The sequence below is a fragment of the Idiotropiscis lumnitzeri genome, chromosome 21, assembly GCF_059441095.1.
Source record: "Idiotropiscis lumnitzeri isolate Australia: NSW breed Sydney's pygmy pipehorse chromosome 21, RoL_Ilum_1.0, whole genome shotgun sequence".
Taxonomy (NCBI): Eukaryota; Metazoa; Chordata; class Actinopteri; order Syngnathiformes; family Syngnathidae; genus Idiotropiscis; species Idiotropiscis lumnitzeri.
Window position 1 is genome coordinate 1,332,774 of NC_142411.1, and position 21,328 is coordinate 1,354,101.

The following is a 21,328-nucleotide window of genomic DNA, read 5'->3' on the forward strand; positions in this document are numbered from 1 at the left end:
CTCACCTTTGATAAACACTTGAAGTGTGTGATGTCATCGTGGCGCATTGGCTCTGCTTCTGATGAAATATCACATTAGGAATTGAAGGCGTGTCTGCATGGGGGAGCTAGTCACACACACACACACACACACACACACACACCTAATCCAAGTCCACTAAAAAGTCCCCCGTGGAGTCATTATGATGTCGTAGTGGCAACGAGCCAGCCTTGCTGATGCCGTGTTTTATTTATATAACTCACGCTGATGTGGTCTCAATTTAGTTTTTTTTTTCTTTTTTAATGAATCAAAAAACAAAAAACAGCCTGTCTGATTTATGAGGGCCATTTTCACGCTTGTTACCGTGGGAAATATGAGCGTCGATCAGCGGCGACGGTGCCGCACAAGCGGCGGCTGTCTTTTGTTTTTCTGTGCTTGTTGCTGCTATGAAGTCAAAGCCAAAAGCCAAACGGATTCTTTGGACATGCATGTTCGATCCAAGCTGACTTTTAGTTCGCTTCAGATTCTGACCAGGATTGCCGGATAATGAATGCTAGCAAATGGTTAGCATGGATGGCGACTTCAATGGTGACGCAACACTGTGGCAGACTCACAATGCATAGATTCTTTATCCTCTGCGAAAGCAGAGCAGAGGAATTTTTACGTGTGCTATTTTTCTACTCGCTTATGAAGCCCATATTCCCATTCCCAAATCCATAAGTGGTTTATCCCTTCTGAATGGTTCCTGCGCTCGAGTGTTATTGATGAGCCGGCAGGCGCGGCGGCGACCGGGCGTAAACGTGTCGTAAAGCACGTCGAGTGACGGGCAAATTGCCGCATAAATACGCAGCGTTTAGCGTTTTATCTTCATTTGGAATGCGACGGAAGCTTTTTAGTGGCAGCGGAAGGCGGGTGGAAGGGAGCGTGATCGCACTCTTGGGCTCGTGAGCCCAGGCCAACAATTCTCTCGGGCTTTACGCATCCAAAATACATCACAGATGAAATATAAGCTTCTAGTCGGACCGTCCAAACAGACATTGTGGGGCGGGTGGGAACCAGACTGGGAGAGATTTGGGGAACCCCTGCAGTCCCCAGGATTGAACCTTCAATTTCGTAAGCGCATATATACCTTGACATTGTTATAGTCGTGGCCGAGCTTTGTTGTTTGGATAAATTCTCGTCACAGCACCCAAAAGAAATGCAAAAAAAAAAGAATAAAGTTGAAGTTCCTAAATTCACGCCAACACAGAACAATGCGCCGATTTCTCAACTCCGCAGTGAGCTGCATTAAAACGAGTCATTTTCTACCAATATTGTCTGTGAACGTGTTGCTCCACCATTGATGTTCATTGTTAGCCCGTCTGTGTCATTTTGCAACCGCTTGTTAGCGTTAAGCTAAACTGGCTGTCCTATGGCAAAGATCGAGAAACTAAAAATGAAACGTGCATGTAAAGAAAAAAAAAAACTGATTGAATTAAAGAATTATTTTTTTTTATTTGCATTCTTCCTCAAGCGATGTCAATTTGATTTGATTAATTGTATAGCGCAGTCGTTTTTATTTTTTTTTGCAGTGCCGCCATTTTTACTTCAAAACACTTCTGCATTTGGGGGGGGAAATGCAAGTATGTCAGGAAACAAACCCCCATCTTGCCATTTTTTGTTTCCTGGCTGATCCCCACCATCTGCCTGTGGATATGAATGCTGGCGGAATGTGTCGACACGCCGCGGAAGGGGGAAATGAAAATGAAATGAGCCCAGCTCCCCCTTTCTGACTTTCTCTCTCCCCGCTGATCCTCGCGCTGTCGGCTCTGTCCTCTCCTCAATCTCATCACCTCCTCCCTCGCTCGCTCTCCTTCCTTTGCCGCTGTATCATCCTCATCCCTCCTTCCTCCCCCCTCCCCCCCTCTCGGGTAATCAGTGTGCTCCCTCATTCCGCGGCGCACAGAGACACATTGATCTGGCAGCACGCACTCGCTCGCCCGGCGCATGCCTCCACACACACACACGCCGCTGTCTTCTCACACACATTAACACACATGCATTGATCTGGCCCGCGGGTCAAGTTCAATAGGAACGGCCTTATTTTATTTTTTTCCCCTCCTCTCTATATCCCGCCCCCTTTTCAATCCCCACACACGATATAGACAATTGGGGAATTGACAAATCACTTTGAGCGTTAGCGTGCGCCTGCGTATTTATTTGCTCGGCCACATCGCAACACTTATTTTCCCCACAAACAAGTGCAATCAAAATGATGAAAACGCCAAGAAAATAGTAGACGCGTCCTGCAGCGGCAAACAAGGATGCTTAGACGCAGGGGGGCTTCTGTAGCGTGGAGAAACATGCACAGACAGGCAGAAAATCAAAGCACTGGAGACACAGCAGCCAAAGCATGCTGGGATTGTTTAGCAAAGGGAATCCCACTTGAGTGAAATTCCTCGTCTCGTCTCCCCCCCCATCCTCCATTTCTCTAATTTTCTGCTCTTTTATGATGCTGGAGTAATTTATCCCTACGAGAGGAGAGGAGAAAAGTGGGGGAGGGTGGGGAGTCGCACATTTGGCACGACACTCTGATTTAGCAAAGCAAATTTAATTTTGTTTGCTTTATGCGAGAGAGAGGGTGAAAAAAAATGTGCAAGGGCTTGTGTTGATTTCCACCGCAGGCAGAAGCGGCGCTAATGGGAGTTAGTGCCGCGTTCTACGGGGCTACGCCGCTCGCCGAATTAGCCTCATGCATATATTTAACGCCGACCTGCCGCACAAATTAGCCTGCCGGTACATGTAGCATTGCACCTCTCTTGTGAGACTTGGAGATCTGAGCTGCAAATTAATTGGCTGGGTTCGCCTACGAGGGCGTGCGCGCATGCCCCCGCCTCCCGCCTCCCTCCCCTCTCCGCAATCCCCGCCGAGCCAAAATGATGCTTTCCAAATTGCTGAAATGCATTTCAGATGCACGGCAAAAGTGTAAAGCAACGGTTGACACTTGACGTAAAGAGAGGGAGGAAAAATAAGTCTGCACATTGACATTGACGTCAAGTAACTAACGATTTGTTTGGCGACTGGCTTAAACTGCGAGCGGCAAAAGCGGTTCTCCAAGTCCCTTGAAAGTTTACGCTCAAGAGATGACGCGTCGATTGATCAGTCGCTATCGCCATATCGTTTGTTGATGATGTCATGCCGCGGCGTGAACGCCTAAATCATACGCCGACGCTTGGCCGTTTTCTCTCGCGTTGATCGTCTATCGGAAATATGCAGCCATGCTCGCGTCAATCTTCCGTTCGAGTGCGAGACGGTCGATTGCGTCCGCCGCTTTTATCGCAGGCCACGTGAAATGAGTTGTGGGCCAGATTTGGCCCACGGGCCTCGAGTTTGACACCTGTGCCTTAAAAAGTTTCCCAAAAAATTGGACATACCGTCGTCCAAAATGTTTGTAATGAAACGCTCCGATTTTAAGACGCCGACGCCCGATTGATTAATTGATGACGACGTGTGTCTCAGTCGTCGCGTCCGAACGGCGTTCGCCTCGACGGGAAAGCCAATCGGCGCTCGACCGTATCGACTCGGTGCGTGTCCATTTGCATGGCAGAGGCCACGGTGCAGACTTGTGTATAGACATGTATGGAGATTTACTCGTGTTTTAACCCCGGGGTTAGCCATCAGTATTGATCGCAACAGACTTCGGCGGATTTTAATCCGCGCTCAGCCCAGGACGATCGATCGGGCGCTGCGCTTTCAAGTGGGTTTAACGACTTAAGCGCACCTCCTCCTCCAACCTCCGTCGGAGACTTTTCCTTCCTGCGCCTGCAAAACCCAAGCGACACGAGGCCGTGCCATTTGGCGCGCCGCAGCGCCTTCATGTTCACGCTTGACGGCAGGCTGCTCGTGATCTACGACGCGCACGCGGCGACTGTCTCTCTTTTTTTTTTTTGAGTTTTGCTTGCCTGCGTATGACATCAGAACGCAAGCGATGACACTCAAAACACCTGCTGCTGAATTACGGCCACTCTCCTCCTTCTCCTTTCTGTCTTTATGGCTGCTCGCAAGACGCTCGCTTACGTGATGCCACGCGGGGGGGATTTATAGACGCACCCAATGCTGGTCACCCTTGATTGGTGCAACACGTGCGTTTGTGTGTGCGTGCTTTGATGTTTCTCCTCCATTTGTCCTCCCACAGGCAAAGGGGGAAATAAATAGCAGAAAGAGTAAATCAATGCTAAAGAGAACCAAACTAACCTCAAGGCCAAGCAAGCCGCTCGCCCTCATCCATTCCAGTAAACTTCAAATTGTTCCCGCCTCCAAATCGCCCCCCAACATCAAAAATACGTTTTGTTTTTTTTTGCTCAGGCTAAGTCACACCTGGCGTAAATCGGTGAAAGAAGGAAATGAAGACCCCAAGCATGCTCGCTTCAAGTTATTTGTCTCTCCCGATCGTCTCACGATCTCACGTCGTATGAATTTGTGACCTCAGCAGGCGAACATATCGTCGCATTTTGACATTGCGGCAGCGTGGGGGGGCGGTTGGGGCATTGCGACGAGTGTGTGTAGTTTGGGATTACAGGGGCGGGGGTGCGCTCACGGCCAAAGGCTCTTCGGTGTGTTTTCCATTCAACCTTAAGTCCTCTAAGACCTCCTCATCTCTTCTGAGTGCGCCACACTGAGATGTGATCTAATGCCGAGTGCCACGTGAGAGTGTGTGTGTGTGTGTGTGTGTGTGTGAGCGAGATGTGACTCTTTGATGAGACCCCTGCTGGTGTGTGTGCGGTTGCACATTGACGAGGAACGAAGACGTGTGTGTGTGTTTGGCTTCCTCCCTGAAGGGTTGTTTGGGCTATTCTGCACAAGTTTTCCCTTTTGGGGAGATTGAGTGGGGGGAGGTGAGGTAGTGAGGTCTCTGGGTTTAGCATTCAGATGTAATTAGCCGCCACAAAGGCCTGGTTAAAGCTGGAATCCTCCGAGCTGCACTCCGGCTTTGATTGTGTGGGCCAGCTGTGGAGGAATGGCCATTATCTCCATGTGTCCGGCAGCATAAAAGAACTCTGTAGCCCAACACACACACACACCCCTTGTTCCAGTTAGCCCAGCGTTTGGGTTCCCACCGGGGGAGGACCACAAGCCGGTCAAAAAAAAACAAAAAAAACGAACGCTCCCAAAATGGTCGGCGATCCGGATGAATATTCAACACAAAACCTCAGTGAAATTCTCTTGGAAATAAACCGCGCATTGCTTTTCAGCGGAATTTGTGAAGTTGTTTTTGTTCTATTCGGTGTGCATTTAATCACCAATGTCCGACAAACAGTTCGGGGACACTTAGGCCCACTAGTCGCGTGCAGAAATTGAATCTTGCCTGCAATTGGGGCCGTTTAATTAGTGTTAATTTAACGCTCACATTCTCCATCATTAAGCTACTCTCGGACTCACAACAACAGGCGGACACGGTGTGTGTGTGTGTGTGTGTGTGCGTGTGTGCGCCGTGTTTTGACAGCACAGCCAGTCCTTTGACTCGAATTAACGGCGACCTCTTCGGCGTGTGAGAAGCGGGATTCGCATCGTTTATGCGTTATTAAGTCCCCTAATTGGGCAGCCGGTAGTTTGCATATTAGACTATTAGGCTAATATGTTTTGCTCCTCTCGGCTGCACGGCCCCCGCAAGAGCCCCCGGCGACACATTTGGTGATTCTGAGAATTACGCTCTAATCGTAAAATAGTGTTCTTTTGATCCCCCACAATTGCGTCCTCGCCTCCGTTTGATGGAACACGTTTATTAATTAGCCCTTCCTGCGTGACTCCTCATTTTGCATCTGCGAGGCAAACTTTTATTGCTGTTGACGCGTGTTGCTGACTTCATATGAACACTTGAAGGTTAAATACTCAATTTATTATTTTGTCCTTCGGGGGTTCTTTTAACCTCTGCGTATCTTTTTTCTTGATCCACTTGAAGATGAGCCTCATGTTTTTCTACGTCTTCTCAATAATATTTCTAGAGGAGGACGTCTGCTTTTGCTTAGGAGTCTTTTGTGATATTGCTTCATTTAGTTTTTTTTGTTGTTTTTTTTAATCATCACTTAACAAAACCAAATGAACAAAAATAATTGCTTAGTAAAAAGTCATCTGGAAAAAAAAATGTTAAATGGTTTTGCAATACTTCTTATTTACTACCAGTCAAGTGAAAAAAAAGGATCTTGGACGTCTGTAGCCGTCAATGGCAGTAAATGAGTTAATAGGGAAAAAAATAATTTTGTGCTATTCTAATTATTATAATATATATTTTCGGAGTATCTCCATGATATTGATGAATAAATATTTCCCTGACTGTGTCTGTCAATGAGCAATGGTGTCTTTTTATTTGTTGCTTGTTCAAGTGGTCATAATGTTGTGACAGAAGGATTTCCTTCCAAAACAAATCCTGGCATTCTCGTGGCCTCCTCCCGCCCCCCCTCCTCCCCCCTCCCCCCTCCCCCTCCTCTCCTCCTCCTCCTCCTCCTCAGTGGGCTTAGTGAGACAACAGCATGCCTCCATCGCAAAGTTTAGCCCACAAGCAGGTGGAGGAGGGCACCGTGGGCTGAGGGTCTCCATTCTGTTTAGCCTCTCGCTGCCCTCACCAAACACCCCCCCCCCATCCGCCCCTGCCATTATTTGTCCCAAGCGCGCGGCCCCCAATGGGCCCTTTTGGAAGGCGGCAAAAAGAAGGAGAAGAAGAAGAAGAGCGATTGCAGCTGTGACGTGGGCGTTGTTGTTCCATTCAGCGCCCTCGCCATGGCAACGGGGCAAAAGGCCCTTGGAAGCACGCAGCTCGTCGCTCTGGACAGCGCGGCCAGCTGGAAGTCTCTCTCCGGCTCCAGCGCTTGCTAAATATCCCAAATATTCCTGCAGCACGGAAATGTTCAACTTTGTTCATCGATGTGAATTCACTTTGCCATCGTTACTTCGATAACCGCTGGGCAGGTTTTAGATAGATTCAGTTGCATTTACCCAAAGTTGGGTTGAAGATTGGATTTGGGCAGGCTGAAAAGGTGAAGCTGGTTGCCATTTGTGTAGCAAAGTAGATGAGCCCTTTCACCCCATTTTGGTTGTTATTTATTTACGTTATTTTTAAGAGATCTACGTCCACGCAGTCGAAAACTGGTGGCGTTCCACATGGTGCGATATTAAGTCCACTAGATTTAAACGTCAAAATGACTCAGCGTTGCAGGAGCAATCGTAGACGTTTTTTCGCTCTTGTTGTGCCTTCCGTGTTTATGTCAACATGTTAGCGTGGACCATAGGCTGTTTGACGTCATTCCCGAGCAACTGTAACGAGGGTTTGACGTTTTTTGCATATTTATGCAACAGCAATGACATAATTGCCAGCGCGCCAAAACTATTTTTCATTTAACTGCCGCCTGAACTATATTGTCCATTATGTTCAAATTTGGGAACTATCAAAGTCGCTTTAAAGGGAGAAGAGAGGATGAGTGAATTATTGCAGAAGACGCCACACGAAATTGATGGTTGTGGAACAGTTTTCTCAAAGTGATTGACAGCTGATCAATCCCAACAGGGATGCATGAATGGAAGCGAGCCTTGTGTGTGTTTACACTCCGCCACCGCTGCCGCCGTAGTGAGCTCCAGCACGCTGCAGGTCCGCTCGTAGTATTGTGGGGCCGAGGGGATGGGGGTGAGGGGGGCTTGTGCACAATCTCCCGTGACCAATGAGCGGGGTGCTGTCAGGGGTAACCACATGTGTCAGCCACTCTCGGCCAATAAAGAGTGGAGCGAGGCGGACCACAGGTGCGCGCCTCTGCCTGCGTCCCCTTGGCACAGCGCCCCGGAGATGCTGGAGAGAGACGCCTGGCTGCCCCGTGGCGCGCACCGCTTTCCCGTCCAAGGCAGCCTCCTCCTGACTCCCCCCTCCTACTCCCCACTCGGGCGGTGATGGCGACCGCCACGTCCAACCACTTCAGCGTCCTCAGCAGCCCCGGTAGCCCTCCGCCGCCGCCGCCGCCGCAGCAGCAATCCGAGTCGGAGTCCGGAACCATGCAGCAGCAGCAGCAGCAACAGCAGCAGCAGCAGTACAGGGACGCGCACGCCCTGCTCCAGAGCGATTACGGCGCGCACCCGCTCAGCCACGCGCACCAGTGGATCGCGGCGCTATCTCACCACGGGGACGCCGGCGCCCCGTGGCCCCCCAGCCCGCTCGGGGAGCAGGACGTCAAGCCCGTGCTGCTCGACGGCGACCGCGAGGAGCTGCGCGACTCCGGCGGCGACGCGCAACAGCGACACCCTCACCCCGCGCACCAGCCCGCGCATCACGACGCCAGAGCATGGCGCGCCGGCAGCACCGCCTCCGCGCACATCCCCGCCATGGCGACGTCTGAGGGGCAGGGTCTGCTCTACTCCCAGTCCGGCTTCGGCTTGATGTCCGGCGGGGAGCAGCAAGGCGGCATGCACCACCACTCGCACTCGCACCCGCATGTGCACGCGCACCACCCGCTGGCTCGGGACGACGAGCAGCACAGCCACAGCCCGCACCTGAGCGACCACGGAGGGGGGCCGCCCCCGCCGCAGCAGCACCAGGACCACTCGGACGAGGACACGCCGACCTCGGACGAGCTGGAGCAATTCGCCAAACAGTTCAAGCAGCGGCGCATCAAGCTGGGCTTCACCCAGGCCGACGTGGGTCTGGCCCTGGGGACCTTGTACGGCAACGTCTTCTCGCAGACCACCATCTGCAGGTTCGAAGCGCTGCAGCTGAGCTTCAAGAACATGTGCAAGCTCAAGCCGCTGCTGAACAAGTGGCTGGAGGAGGCCGACTCCACCTCGGGCAGCCCCACCAGCCTGGACAAGATCGCCGCGCAGGGCCGCAAGAGGAAAAAGAGGACCTCCATCGAGGTGGGCGTCAAGGGGGCCCTGGAGAGCCACTTCCTCAAGTGCCCCAAGCCCGGCGCGGCCGAGATCAACTCGCTGGCGGACAGCCTGCAGCTGGAGAAGGAGGTGGTCCGGGTTTGGTTCTGTAACAGGAGGCAGAAGGAGAAGCGGATGACGCCCGCTGGGGGGGCCTTGCCGGGAGGGGAGGACATGTATGGGGACAGCCCCCCGCACCACGGAGGACAGACCCCGGTGCAGTGACCTCAACACCCCCACCCCCCCACCCCTTTCTCATGGACCCTTTCTTCTTCTTGGGTTTTTTTTTTTTTCCTTCGCAAAAATAAATATTGCGGGGTTACGAATGGAATTTACAATGAAGGCGCCACAAAAAGCAGCAAACGTGGCCGGATGTTTCTTCTTCGCGCTGCGGAACTCGCGGCCACGATTATGGGATGTATTCGCCTTCTTATTCATTATTATTACGGGACGTGCTTCATACTGCCGTGGGAGCCGAGCAAACGCCTTTTGTGCGTCACTGTGCCAAATTGTGTGCACGCGCACACACACACACGGGCAGAGGGAGAAAGGCGTCGTTTGTGGACGTGTCCACGGGGGTTGGACAGGAGGGGGGGAATGTTCTCGCGTGGGCTGGATGAGCCGCAGTGAGTTAAAGTGGGTAAATAAACGCCATCTTTGCGTGGAACAAAAGCAACAGGGGTTCCAACAGCTGCAGACACCTGCCTGCTTTTTGGATCTCATCGCCAAGCCAGCAACAGCAGTCTTATTCTTATTGTTGTTATTGTTACAGATTATTTATAGCGTTTATTATGGCCCTTGTTTTTTTATTTTTTATTTAAAGGTTCATTTTAGTGCGATGGCTAAATGTAAATATTGCACCTGTTCATTGGTCTCATTCACAAGCCAGTAACATTATTATTATTATGATTATTATTGTTATTATTTGATAGGCATTATTACTCTTTCTATTTGTTTTAGAAAAAAATGCTTGAACGTTTTATTTTGTTTTGACTCGTTTTGTAATATCAGCAAGACATTAATACGTTACTAGTGATCATGATCGTTATGAAAACATTGTCAGCAATTCAGTAAAAAATGAAAATAAATTAGCATAACAATAATAACTATAGTAACAATAATAATAATAATAGTAATAATAATACTGGAAAGGCTTTCAAGCTTTTTTGTGTAATGTGTTTTGTATATTTGTTATTTCTGTATTTTTTTTTTAACTCACGCGAGAAAAACAATTCTGAGACTCCAAAAGCAATTAAGCCCATTTATGCCTTCCTCTCCTATGAAGATGGACGACATTATAATATATATATATATATATATATATATATATATATATATATATATATATATATATATATATATATATATGAAGTAGTAATAATATAAAAACATGCTGACTAACATATACCAGCAGTATGACTCATACTCATACTCACAATCATCCAGACTCTTTGTGGGATGTATCTCATTCGTTTATTTATGTTTTTTTGTCTCGTTTTTTTTTTTTTGTACGGGGTTCGTTTGTCATTATTTCGTCAGTCCGTGCCAACACACACACACACACACACACGTCGTTGTGCTACTGTGATCATCTTTTCTGACAAGGACAAGGTTACACGGGACTTTGTGCATGCAGGTTTGAATTTTCCTGCTTCAAATGTGGAAACTCAGAAGCAGCTTGGGGACACTTTTGGTCTTTTCAACCTGTGTGACGTACAACGAAGCTCTCTGAATGTATGAACAGAATTTTCCCAGCAATCTTTTATAATATTGGTGATATAAAGCGTAATCATAGTGGGGATTTTTTTTCTCCCCCAACAGGCCCGACGTGAATATTTTGTGGCCTCGATGCTAATTTGAGTTTCTGCCTTGCGGGAAAGTAATGAAACAAAACCAAAACAAAACACGTATCGACCTGAAATCTGTGACGAGGAAATAAAAAAAAGAAACAAATCGACAATTGCACAATTTCTACTTGCTTTTTTGTCATTAAATCCTATTTGTTTTCTATGACACTTGAGTCTGCGGGTGCTTCTTAATCTGCAGGAAACTGTTGGTCTTTCCTTTTTTTTTTTTTAAATTGGTGATCGTGAGCCCTTGCAGGCTGCAACTGACTTTCAATTCATTCTGTTACTGCATAATATTTATTTAAATTAGATTAGGGAAAATATGCAAATCGTATCAACAAAAAAAGTGCTTTTCAGACGAATTTAAATAGACAGTTTTCATGACGAATTCAAAGTGATTTCAGACAAAAAGTTTGACAAGAAAAACCTTAAACGGGAGTTTTTCTCAATAAGGTAATAACAAAAAAAATGTATACGTGACCAAAACAATTGCTTAATTGAAGAAAACTTTTTTTTTAGATCTAATGAGCGTTTTTCTGCAAAGAATTTGTGACGTATTTCCGCTGTGCTTTGACTCACTTTGTCGTTCCGAGAACATTACGTCATAGATTTAAAAGGAACAGGGGACGAGCGCCACCCGGTGGAGGATTGAGGTACATGTGTGTTATTTTCAGCACGATGCTTGCCCTCTTAGACCAAAACATGTTGAAAACCGACGTGGAGAATTATTCTTTTAATTTGTAATTTATTAAGACAAGTGTACGGATTTTTTTGTGTAGTTTGAGAGAGGATGTGCCAAAGCAACATTTTGAACTTGAATGAATGAAGACAAATGCGTCAGTGATGGCATATTCTCTCTCATCTTTTTTGTAATCACACTGTTCATTGGAATCGTTTTTAAATTTCAGGCTGAGATGGGCTGAAAAACAACTTGTTGTTCCATTAGGTGCCTTTTGTTATTTATTGGCCAATTTACGGTCATTTTTATTTTTCCCACATAGTTGTGCTTTTGTTTGATAATTGAACTCTCAGGTCTCGAATTTGAATCAGGAGAAGTGAGGGAAAACAAATATTTTTCAGGATTAAAGTTGTCATTTTAACCAAATAAATGTATGTTTTCAAGAAGAAAATTTGTAATAGTGCAAGAATGAAATTTTTTTCCACATCTTGCATTTTGCCATCTTTTCTTCACGTGACAAGAGAGCGCCAATCACGGTAAAACTTTTAGATCATGTTGAGTAACTTAGAGTGCGGGTTAGGGTATGTGTGTGAAACGTACAACTCAGAAACCTGCCCCCTAAACTTATTCAATACTAACTAAATTACAAAAGGTAAAATAAAATTTAAAAAAAAATAACAGTAATGGGAAAAAAAACAATTCTAACCGCGATCAGCAGGTCACCGTCAGCTTTTGTCGCCACAACACGAGATGATGCACGTACGTGTCTGTTTGTTGCTGTTCTTCCTTACACGTCATCTGACTTTTTTTTCCCCAGCCTTCTCTTGTGTGTGCAATTGTCAGCTGAGAGTGGACACAAATTAACACGAGGACAAGTAAAATATCCCACATAGTGTATTTATTCCATTATCTGGACATACATTCATAACATCACATTATGAGACGCCACACGTATGAGTTTATGGCAAGCCGTTGGAGCTTTTATTCCGATATCCTTCATATCCACCGAAAGGTCGCACTTGCAATATTGCAAAAGAGACACTAGTGCGCTGCGTTGTCTTACGATTGAGGACAAAAAGCGTACTCGTGCTGGAGATCAAGGATATGGAAGAAAAGTTTAAACGGCATTCCATAGCGTCTATTTACAGGCCATGAGATGACACGATGCACAAAGACAACAAAGAACAAGACGGTGTCGTATGGCTTCTATAATCTAAGTCAAATGTCTTTTGTCCGCCCCACCTCACAAAAGTTGCACTCGGCAACAATACACAAAGAAAGCCACAAATCAATAAATAAGCTTACAAAATGACTTTAACCAAGTTTCCCAAATTAAATCCAAAATTATTTGGAAACAATTATGTCATAATAAATAAAGCAGATTATATAAAAAAAAAACATTTACAATGATAGTTATACATAAATAAATAAAATCTCAATTTAAAAAAAGAAACCAAGGCTAAATGTGAACAAGGATGGCATAAGGCAACAATGTAAAAATGAAAAGCAAATATTAAAAAAAAAGTGAAATCGCGCTGCTTACTGTGCCTAATCGAGAGATTTCTTTTCTGAATGCGTGCTTGAAGATGAAGCCGAAAACGTGACCGACAACTACGTCGTACTTGATTGTAGCGCTGTAGCAATCGACTATTTTCCAACATTTCCCTTTTCATTTTCTTTTAGGCCATTCCTTGGGTCAGTCTGCTGATATGGCCGCATTAGAGCGCCTCGTTGTTGGCCGTGAGTGCGCGCACGCGACAGTGAGCAAAGCAAAAGCATGAGGAGTTGGAAAATAAGGAGAGACGGGGAAAAAAAAACAAAACAAAAACTTGACAACCAGCATGCGGACAAGCGCTTTGCGCTGCCACGGCTGGTTTAGAGCGCCTCGTTGTCCCTCAATTAACGTCATCTCATGTTTTATGTTGCAAGAAAAACATTGCCACATTCTCACGGCTCTCTCCGTGCGCATCTGCTGAATGACAAATGCGCATGACAAAGCGGCCGTGCACCTCTATCATTCACAAGTTGTCAGCGCGACAGACGCAGTTGGACGAACTTCGTATAACTTGAAAATAATTGAACAAATAACGAGAACGGCACTCCGGTCCTCATTCGAATCAAACGGCAAACTTTCCTGAGATGAAACAATATCACCTTTACAGGAGAGGGCCAAAAATTAAATAAATAAATAAAAATAAATTAAAAAATAAAAAACGTCAACTTAAAAACAAAAATTGTGTGGCAGGAATTCTGACTGGGAAACAGTTGAAGTCGACATTTTGTCTTGGAAAGTATTTACATAAGTATGAGGCGAGCAACAATTCAATATTTGCAGACGAGCTAAAGTCTATCTTCGGGCTCCAACTAACAATTACTTTAAGAATTCGCGCGTCTATTTTGTCAAAGAATCAGATTTGAAAAAATTTCCGTCCCCTTATTCAAAAAAACATGAAATGATCTCAAATTGACAGTGCAGGAAATGCCAACCACAAATGAGTTGCGATTCATTTCCTGCTTTTTCTTTGTTCAGTTTTGGCCCGGTCAAAATTCAATAAAAATTTTTGAATACAGGAATGGAAATAATTTATTTTTCATTTCTATCCGATTAATAATAATAAATATTCAGCAGTTTAATTGATTCGAATAGAATCTTAGGTGCAGCCCTAATATATACATATATGTATATTTTGTACACTTAAAAGTATTTGCCCGCTTGAGGAGTTTCATGTTCTGCCAGCACAAGACGAGGTGGCGCAAATGGTTGCCATGGTTACGGTAATGTAACACTCACACAAGTCGCTGCAGCGCACGACCACGTGGAGGAGGAGTTACTTCTGGAATTTGCGCGATTTTTTTTCAACTTTGGTCAACACTTGAGCGGTTCCGGCTCAGAACACTCTGTGTCCATGTCCGAGTCGTACAGAGAAATGCCCGTCGGGTCGCTCCCGGGCGACATGGGCGGCGTGGAGCGCGAGCGCGAGCCCGTGTCGTCCTGGAAGGTGTCCGTGCGAGAGTAGAGGCCCAGGTCGGGGAGCTCGGAGGCCGACGCGGCGCTCTTGGACGTGTCGTCGTAGCGGAAGTCCTCCAAGTCCACAAACCACTCGGGCCAGAAGCGGCGGCGAATTCGCTCGCAGTACATGGCCAAGTTGATCAGCTCGCCTGGACAACAACGCGCGTGAGATGCGTCTCATGAGCGCACGCGCGTGGATGTCACGTGACGTCGGCCTCGCTCACCTTTGATGAGCTGCTCCGGTCGTGTTCCGGGTAGCGTCCACATGGCAGGGGCCAGGTGACCGAACACTGTGGCATCGATGGTTGAAATTGTAGAGCCCATCAGGTACTTCTTATTGCCTGTGACGTGGTTAGCGCACGAAAGCAATAAGTGCTCATTGTCACCACAGGAGGGCGGTAGTGAGCCGATGAATTGACAATCGGCCTCATACAGATGAATTCATTGCTTTTGTTTGCTAAATATTGCATGCCATATGAAAAACAAAAAGTCAATTTGTTCACCAAGCAGCGTGGCCAGCGTGCGCATGTCCTTCTCCATCATGTCGTAGACTTGATCCTTGGAGAAGCGGCCCATCCCGTGGCCGTACATCTCCCGCTTGACGATGCCGCCGGTCACGTGACTCAGGATCCACTTGAGCAGCTCGCTCAGCGGCCCGCTCACGGACAACATCTTGTGCGTCTCCTCCACATTGTCCACCCACTGGCAGTAGGCGATGGTCCTGCGGGTGGGGGGGGTGGACAGGAGGTCACGTGACCACGCCTGATTTCAGTTGAAACGGACGCTAAATCCATTTTCTCCGATTGACATGATTGGAATCTCATTCATCGGTTTCAGCACCACAAAAAACATGACAATTATTTTTGTCATGTGTTGTTAGCAAAAAATAGAATATGAAATGTTGATGTTTATATTATTATTATATACGACTTCTCGTGACTGGCAGCGTCAAGCGCAGACTGACCAGTAGAAATGCTCCTCCACCATTTTGGAGACGGCGCTGGACACGGCCTTCTCCCGCGGCGTCAAACTCTTGTTGAGGCTCACGCCCAGCCGCTCCTCCAAGAAGTCGATGATGAAGTCGGAGCCGCACGCGCGCTCGTGGTTGTACTCGATCCACGGCATCTTGCCCTGCAGTGACAGCTTCCCGTCAAAGTAGTTCTGCAAGGACAGAAATATAAAAATGACCTCCTCTCTTTCAGCAGCTCGCGACGTAGATCGCAATGTCAGCGTCAATATCAACGTGACATGACTCCAACCTTTGAGCGCCCGTTTAATCGGAGCGAGAACACGAGCTACCTGGTAGGGCAAGTCCACCATGCGGAGGTAGGTCTCCATCTTAAGGCAGAAGGGGGACAGGGACGGGGCTCGGCATTTGGGCCGGGAGAACTGATGCAGAATGATGGCGTCTGTAGAGTCCAACTCTTCTTCTTTTCTGGGCCGACCAAACAAGGACAGGAAAAACGGAAACCATAAAAATGAACAAAGTGCGACAATGAAATGATGGATTTTTGTTTTTGGTTTTCCATTTCGAAGCTCCTAAAATTAACCACTGTATATCAAAACAGTTCAGATCAAATTTGCAACCTCGCTGTGCTTTCGTGCGGCCAAGCGTGTGCAAAGGGGTGAGGGAACGCTGTAGTTAAGAAAGTCTTCTTCATTTGTGTCTTCATGACTGATTATACTGCCCCCAGTGGTCAAGTCGCGCACATCAGGAGGTGTCTGATACCCAAACTGTTTTCGTTCCATTTAATGATGTCATTACAATTAACAACAAGATTTAAAATGCTATTTTCGGACAAATGAAGTGATTTCGTATCATCTCTCAACGCACACTGGTTGCATGTAATGCGCGTGTTAGTTTATGATACGTAGCATGTGGGCGGGGCGTGACGTCACGACCGCCCACTCACGAGTCCATATTCTCCCCCCCGCCCAACCCGGCAACATTAAGTAATAACAACCCCCATCTGTTGTTACCTGATGGCCATCAATTCGTGCAGCAAATATGCGGCGGCGGCCAGCAGAGCTCCTCCGGTCAGATAGAGCGTCTTGCGCCACCACGAGTCCGAGCCCAAAGCCGACATGATCGCGCCGCCCGGGACGACGACGACGACGACGACGATGATGGCCCCATAAAACGACGGCTGCCCTCCGGCCGAGGTCAACCGCGCACGACCGCGTCCACCACATGCTCGTGGCCGTCCGCGGCCGCTTTCCGCCTCGCTGTCGGCCTCATGGGTGCCGCGGGGTCGACGGCCACGACGAGCACCCCACCCCGGCGGCGGTTGGTCCCCACACCATCCGCGACACTGACGAGCTCCTCTTCCTCCTCCTCCGTGATGGGTGGACGCGTCACTCGCGGCGCTTCCGTTTTGGACCTTCGCAGTAAAAGTGCACTCGTGCTTTTAAGGGGCGTGGCATAGTCAGTAGCAATTAGTTGGAATGGTCTGTCTGCGCGTGAGCGTCTGAGCGCGACTTCACTTTCGTGGCGGATCTTGTGAGCATTGTCATTTTTGAGCCGATAATATAAAGGTCTTAAATGGTGATGCACAATATTTACCAAAAGTATCTTCGAGATAATGGCTCGTGCAATAAGTTTGAGATTGGATGTTTTTATCTGACTTTGACCAATCGGATGCAACCTTAAATGTGCCTCACCATTATAAACATTAAATTAATGAGCTAAGAAAGCATTGAGCCTGCTTATTTTGCCGCATTGAAAAAAATCTTTCATTAGATCATAAAAATAATTTCTTTTAGTACATGTTAAATATTGTAATCTATTTTTCACAATACAATTTTTAAAAAGTTATTTTCTTATACATTTGTATGTTTTTGCTTAATAGTATTTGTCCAATGCTTTTGTAATCTAAATATTTGAGTGCTTAAAGTGACACAAGCTTGTACACCAAACGTTTTATTAACATTATATTCAAGTAGACAAAACACTTTAGGATAACGGAATATTCCGGTTGGGTGAAAGCCCTTTTTTTAAAAAAAAAACAAATCAAAATTAAAATTGAGACTCAAGTGAACAACAGTCATGAAGCAGATGGACACTGCCAGTATTCAGTGAAGTGCCTCACTTAAGGAATGCTGCATTTCGATCTGTGACTTCAAAGCACGCATTTGTAAAAAGGGTCTTAATATTTGATATGAATCAACAGTGACGTGTGTGAGATGGAAATCACTCAGGAAGAAAACCAACACGTTTGCTTCAGCACTGTGCGGCAAAATAGTCCGCCGGAAAGCAAGAAAAGACTTTTCATAGTTTACAGCCCGAATTGGAACGTCGCGTCCTCTCGACTGTTAGCAGCTTTCACTTTGTAAGGCTTGAAAAGTACCTTATCGTTGGTACGCCCACACACGCACACACACCGGAAAACTAACACGGTCACACATTTGTGCACAGATAAAAGATTCCAACATTAAATAGATTCAAAATTAAAATAAAAAAAACAACTAAGTTTAAACAAAAGAGCTATTTGAGTTGGGTGGAGGAGAGCATCAAATCGAAGATGGAAATAGAAAAAAAAAAGTGGAATCGTCACAATTGAATGAATGTGGAAATTTTGAAAATGGAGGTGGTGAAAATGTCAATTGATGTATTGAAAGGATTACATTACTTCTTGTTGACATTACTACTGCACCCTGAGCAATACACACACACACACACACACACATCTTGTCACCCATCAAAAAAACACACTTTAGTCACAGGTTCCCCCACTTACGCAGAGTTGTGATCAAGTTTTATCGTTGAAAGGAGCGTCCTCCCTTGTGGCGCGGCGCGGCGTGGCGTTCAAGGACGTCGGGATGATCATCATCGTCGTGATCTCCCTTTTTTGACTCCAACGGCAACTCCGAGGAGGGAAAAAGGCTCAAAAGTCAAACGGGATTTTTATTTTTTTTTTTTTGGTGCTGGCGCTACGACTGGTTGTACGAGTTGCTTTGGTTGCCGTTGGAGCTCTGATCGTTCTCGCTGGGGAAGAACAAGAACAGAAGGAGGACGTTCACTTTTGGCGTCCCGGCAGCCATTTTTGTGGCGGTTGAAAGTACCTGTTCGGAGGCGGTTTGGGTTTGGGCATTTTGTTGAGCACGGCGGCGATCTCCTTGCGGTCATCGAAGTTCTTCCACTGGTCGTACAGCTTGAGGATGACGCGGATGATCTCCAGGATCTGAACGCAGGGAAACATTGATCATGCTTGCGTGTGCGAGTTCTGATCGGCGGATATGATCGTGATGACGATAATGCCACGCTGGAAGTGGGATTTACAGCAGGACAAAAACACGAGGCAGTCTTTCCATAACGGACACTACAATCATCCGCCGTTCTTCACCAACTATTTTTCAGATGCACGTGCGAGTCTGACCTTGTCCATGTCCACGGAGAGCTCTGCAAACCACTGCCTGGCGTCCTTCTGCTGCACCACGCAGGCCACATGCAGACACGCTGCGATGGAGGCAAACAACAAGCGACGTGAGTACAGCCGACCGGACGGAGGGGTGGCGCTACACCGGCTGCGCGGGGACGGAACGGAACGTGTCGCACGCACCCAGGGCGATCATGAAGGGAGGGTAGAGCAGACACAGGTCGGTCCTGTAGGTGTCATTCACGATGCGCCTGGTGGGAGACACGGCAGAGAAGCTGCACATCACTGCGCAAATGGGACACACCAAAAAAAAAAAAAAAGCAAGACGACAGACGGACCAGGCCAGTGGCAACAGCATGTCTTCCTGGCCCATGTCCTGCACATACTGCAGAAGTGGTCTGTATGGGTGGTACACGATCAGGCAGCAGTCCTGCAACCGCAAACATTGTAAAAAGTTGGCCGATACGCGAATCCTTCTTAAAATCAGGTTCAATATCTTAAAACTAAAACGTGCAACTCACCATCAACTCCAGCAGGTAGAACTCACACTCTAAGATCTGCAAAGACAACACAATGACCAGAGCTGGGCACTTGACCCTTTTTTGCAAGTCAGTCCCCGCCCTATTATTCATAAAAATTTGCTCTCACACTTACGTGATTCATCCTGTAAGGGAACTCCTTTGGGAAAGCGTACGAGAATCTTGTTTTCACTAGTTTGAGGAGGAAAAACAACAATCTGTATATTAAAAAACTAATTTGACTAGCGAGTCGATTGTGAGTGTGTTGACTTACACACAGACGTGGCTGCGGAGATCAGTCTTGTGTTGGAAACAACTCCAAATTCCTTAAAAAGTTTGTATTTAAATTTAAAAAAAAAATCAAAATAAATGATTAACATTATCCGGACATAACGTTTAACTTGTACAAGGTTCAACTCATAATAGCAAAAGAAAAAAATGATATATTTCTTGAATAAAGTTTGTATTGAAAGTGTCCATACCTCGACTTTGGAAGCCAAGAAAACGCAGGTCGGAGCCATGAGAACTGGGTCAATACTTTTGAGTGAATATCTGTGGAGCGTTGACACAAATATTGTCTCATACCGCCAATGTCACGTTTGATCGTCACGTATTTCAGACAAGATTATTTTGGGCCTTACCTTGCATAGAAGCGCTTAAAGTAGACGGTAGCAGTGGCGATAACCTGTTGCCTCAGTTTCAAGTGTTCTCCCAACGCCTGAATGACTAACAAGAGCACAGCGATTCAATCTTGCAGGCACAAGATTTGTGACGGAATTTCATTTGAAGTGTCAAAATATATTTAAAAACTAAACATTTTTAATGAGTCAAATATTTCAAATTTACAAATATTGAATTTGAAAAATTTTAAATGTAAACAAGTTAAAACAGTACATTCCAGATTTTGAAATTTAAAAAGATATGGTAAACTAATTTGATGAATATGTCCAATTAGATTTTAAACTTATTTCAAATGAATCTAAATTATATTTTGAATTCTGTTTATTTGGAAGTGAAAGTGTTGCTTGCGCAAAAGGCGCAGTTGAATTTGTGGCGTATGAAAAAGGATAAAAACCGTTGGCAAAGAAGATCTGCAGCTTCCAGTATTCCTCCTCAGAGAGGAACTTGAGGTCCTTCTGTCGTTCCTTCATGAGGTCCTGCTTGTCCAGCACCCACTGCAGACTTCGCCAAGACAAAATTGCACAGCTCAGTCACTTCCCAATCTTCCAACTCATTCTCTACTTCACATTGCAAACAATATCCTTCCTTTATCGGCCACTCGTAAACTTAAATTGTAAACGACTTACAACCGGTATAATAATTAAAAAACTGAAAACTCGAGAGTGCAAGTAAAAAATAAACTCCTGAGATAATGTGGTTGCATAAGTGTGCACACCTTTTAAGAGTGGCTGTTCCTGGACATTGACACCACGTCACTATTATGATATTACATTTCCATTGCAACTGAAATAGTCACGTATCAGTTCTTGAGTAATCAAATGTGAGTTCTTGTACTCAAGTTTGGAAAACAACACAAGGAAAACATTAGACAACAGTTAAGCGACCAATGTTGACAGAACTAACGATGACATTTCTTATTCTTTTTTTCGAGCTGCTACTAAGAATAACTGCTTGTTTCTGTAAAACCTAACATTCAAGGTTAAAACGACGTTGACTTTGTACGCTTCGATGGTCGTATTTGAGCCACAGAAAATCATTTTGTCGCCTCGGCGGAGTTCGAGAGCGGCGGCTAGCTTCGCGCGGCTAATGCTAGGCCTCGGGGAAAAAAAAGACGACCATCAAATCGTATCGTGTCCGTCTTGCTTCTTCAAACCTACTAGTGAGAACTTTGCCAGAAGTTTCCAGCCATTGCGGACGAGACGAGGTAGAAGAGAACACTTTAAATTTGCGTTAATTTGCTGCAAAGTAGTGGATGCCGGAAACATCGGAGTAACGCGAAAAACATTCCGGGAGGATCGAGCGAGCAAAGAAAAACAAAGGTTCCGCTTGTTGTCACTATCGTTTGGTCAAGACAAATT

General features: G+C 46.2%; 3 protein-coding genes across 3 annotated transcripts; 1 reads left to right on the forward strand and 2 right to left on the reverse strand.

The window, feature by feature from the left end:
* The first annotated feature begins 7,729 nt into the window (after positions 1 to 7,729).
* On the forward strand, positions 7,730 to 10,142 carry pou3f2a (POU class 3 homeobox 2a). Its single transcript, XM_088286304.1, has one exon. It carries the CDS (start codon positions 7,891 to 7,893, stop codon positions 9,082 to 9,084), a length of 1,194 nt encoding a protein of 397 aa, XP_088142430.1. The 5' UTR covers positions 7,730 to 7,890; the 3' UTR covers positions 9,085 to 10,142.
* A 2,124-nt stretch (positions 10,143 to 12,266) lies between these two features.
* On the reverse strand, positions 12,267 to 16,637 carry faxca (failed axon connections homolog, metaxin like GST domain containing a). The gene is made up of 6 exons (XM_088285531.1): positions 16,376 to 16,637; positions 15,695 to 15,830; positions 15,360 to 15,556; positions 14,899 to 15,116; positions 14,620 to 14,736; positions 12,267 to 14,544 (listed from the first exon to the last, which is right to left on the reverse strand). Exons 1-6 carry the CDS (start codon positions 16,480 to 16,482, stop codon positions 14,252 to 14,254), a joined length of 1,068 nt encoding a protein of 355 aa, XP_088141657.1. The 5' UTR covers positions 16,483 to 16,637; the 3' UTR covers positions 12,267 to 14,251.
* Positions 16,638 to 17,299: 662 nt separating this feature from the next.
* On the reverse strand, positions 17,300 to 21,281 carry ccnc (cyclin C). The gene is made up of 12 exons (XM_088285533.1): positions 21,128 to 21,281; positions 20,365 to 20,471; positions 19,931 to 20,015; positions 19,772 to 19,841; positions 19,564 to 19,615; positions 19,426 to 19,481; positions 19,293 to 19,328; positions 19,110 to 19,201; positions 18,955 to 19,022; positions 18,772 to 18,851; positions 18,458 to 18,576; positions 17,300 to 18,380 (listed from the first exon to the last, which is right to left on the reverse strand). Exons 1-12 carry the CDS (start codon positions 21,157 to 21,159, stop codon positions 18,326 to 18,328), a joined length of 852 nt encoding a protein of 283 aa, XP_088141659.1. The 5' UTR covers positions 21,160 to 21,281; the 3' UTR covers positions 17,300 to 18,325.
* Positions 21,282 to 21,328: the final 47 nt, after the last annotated feature.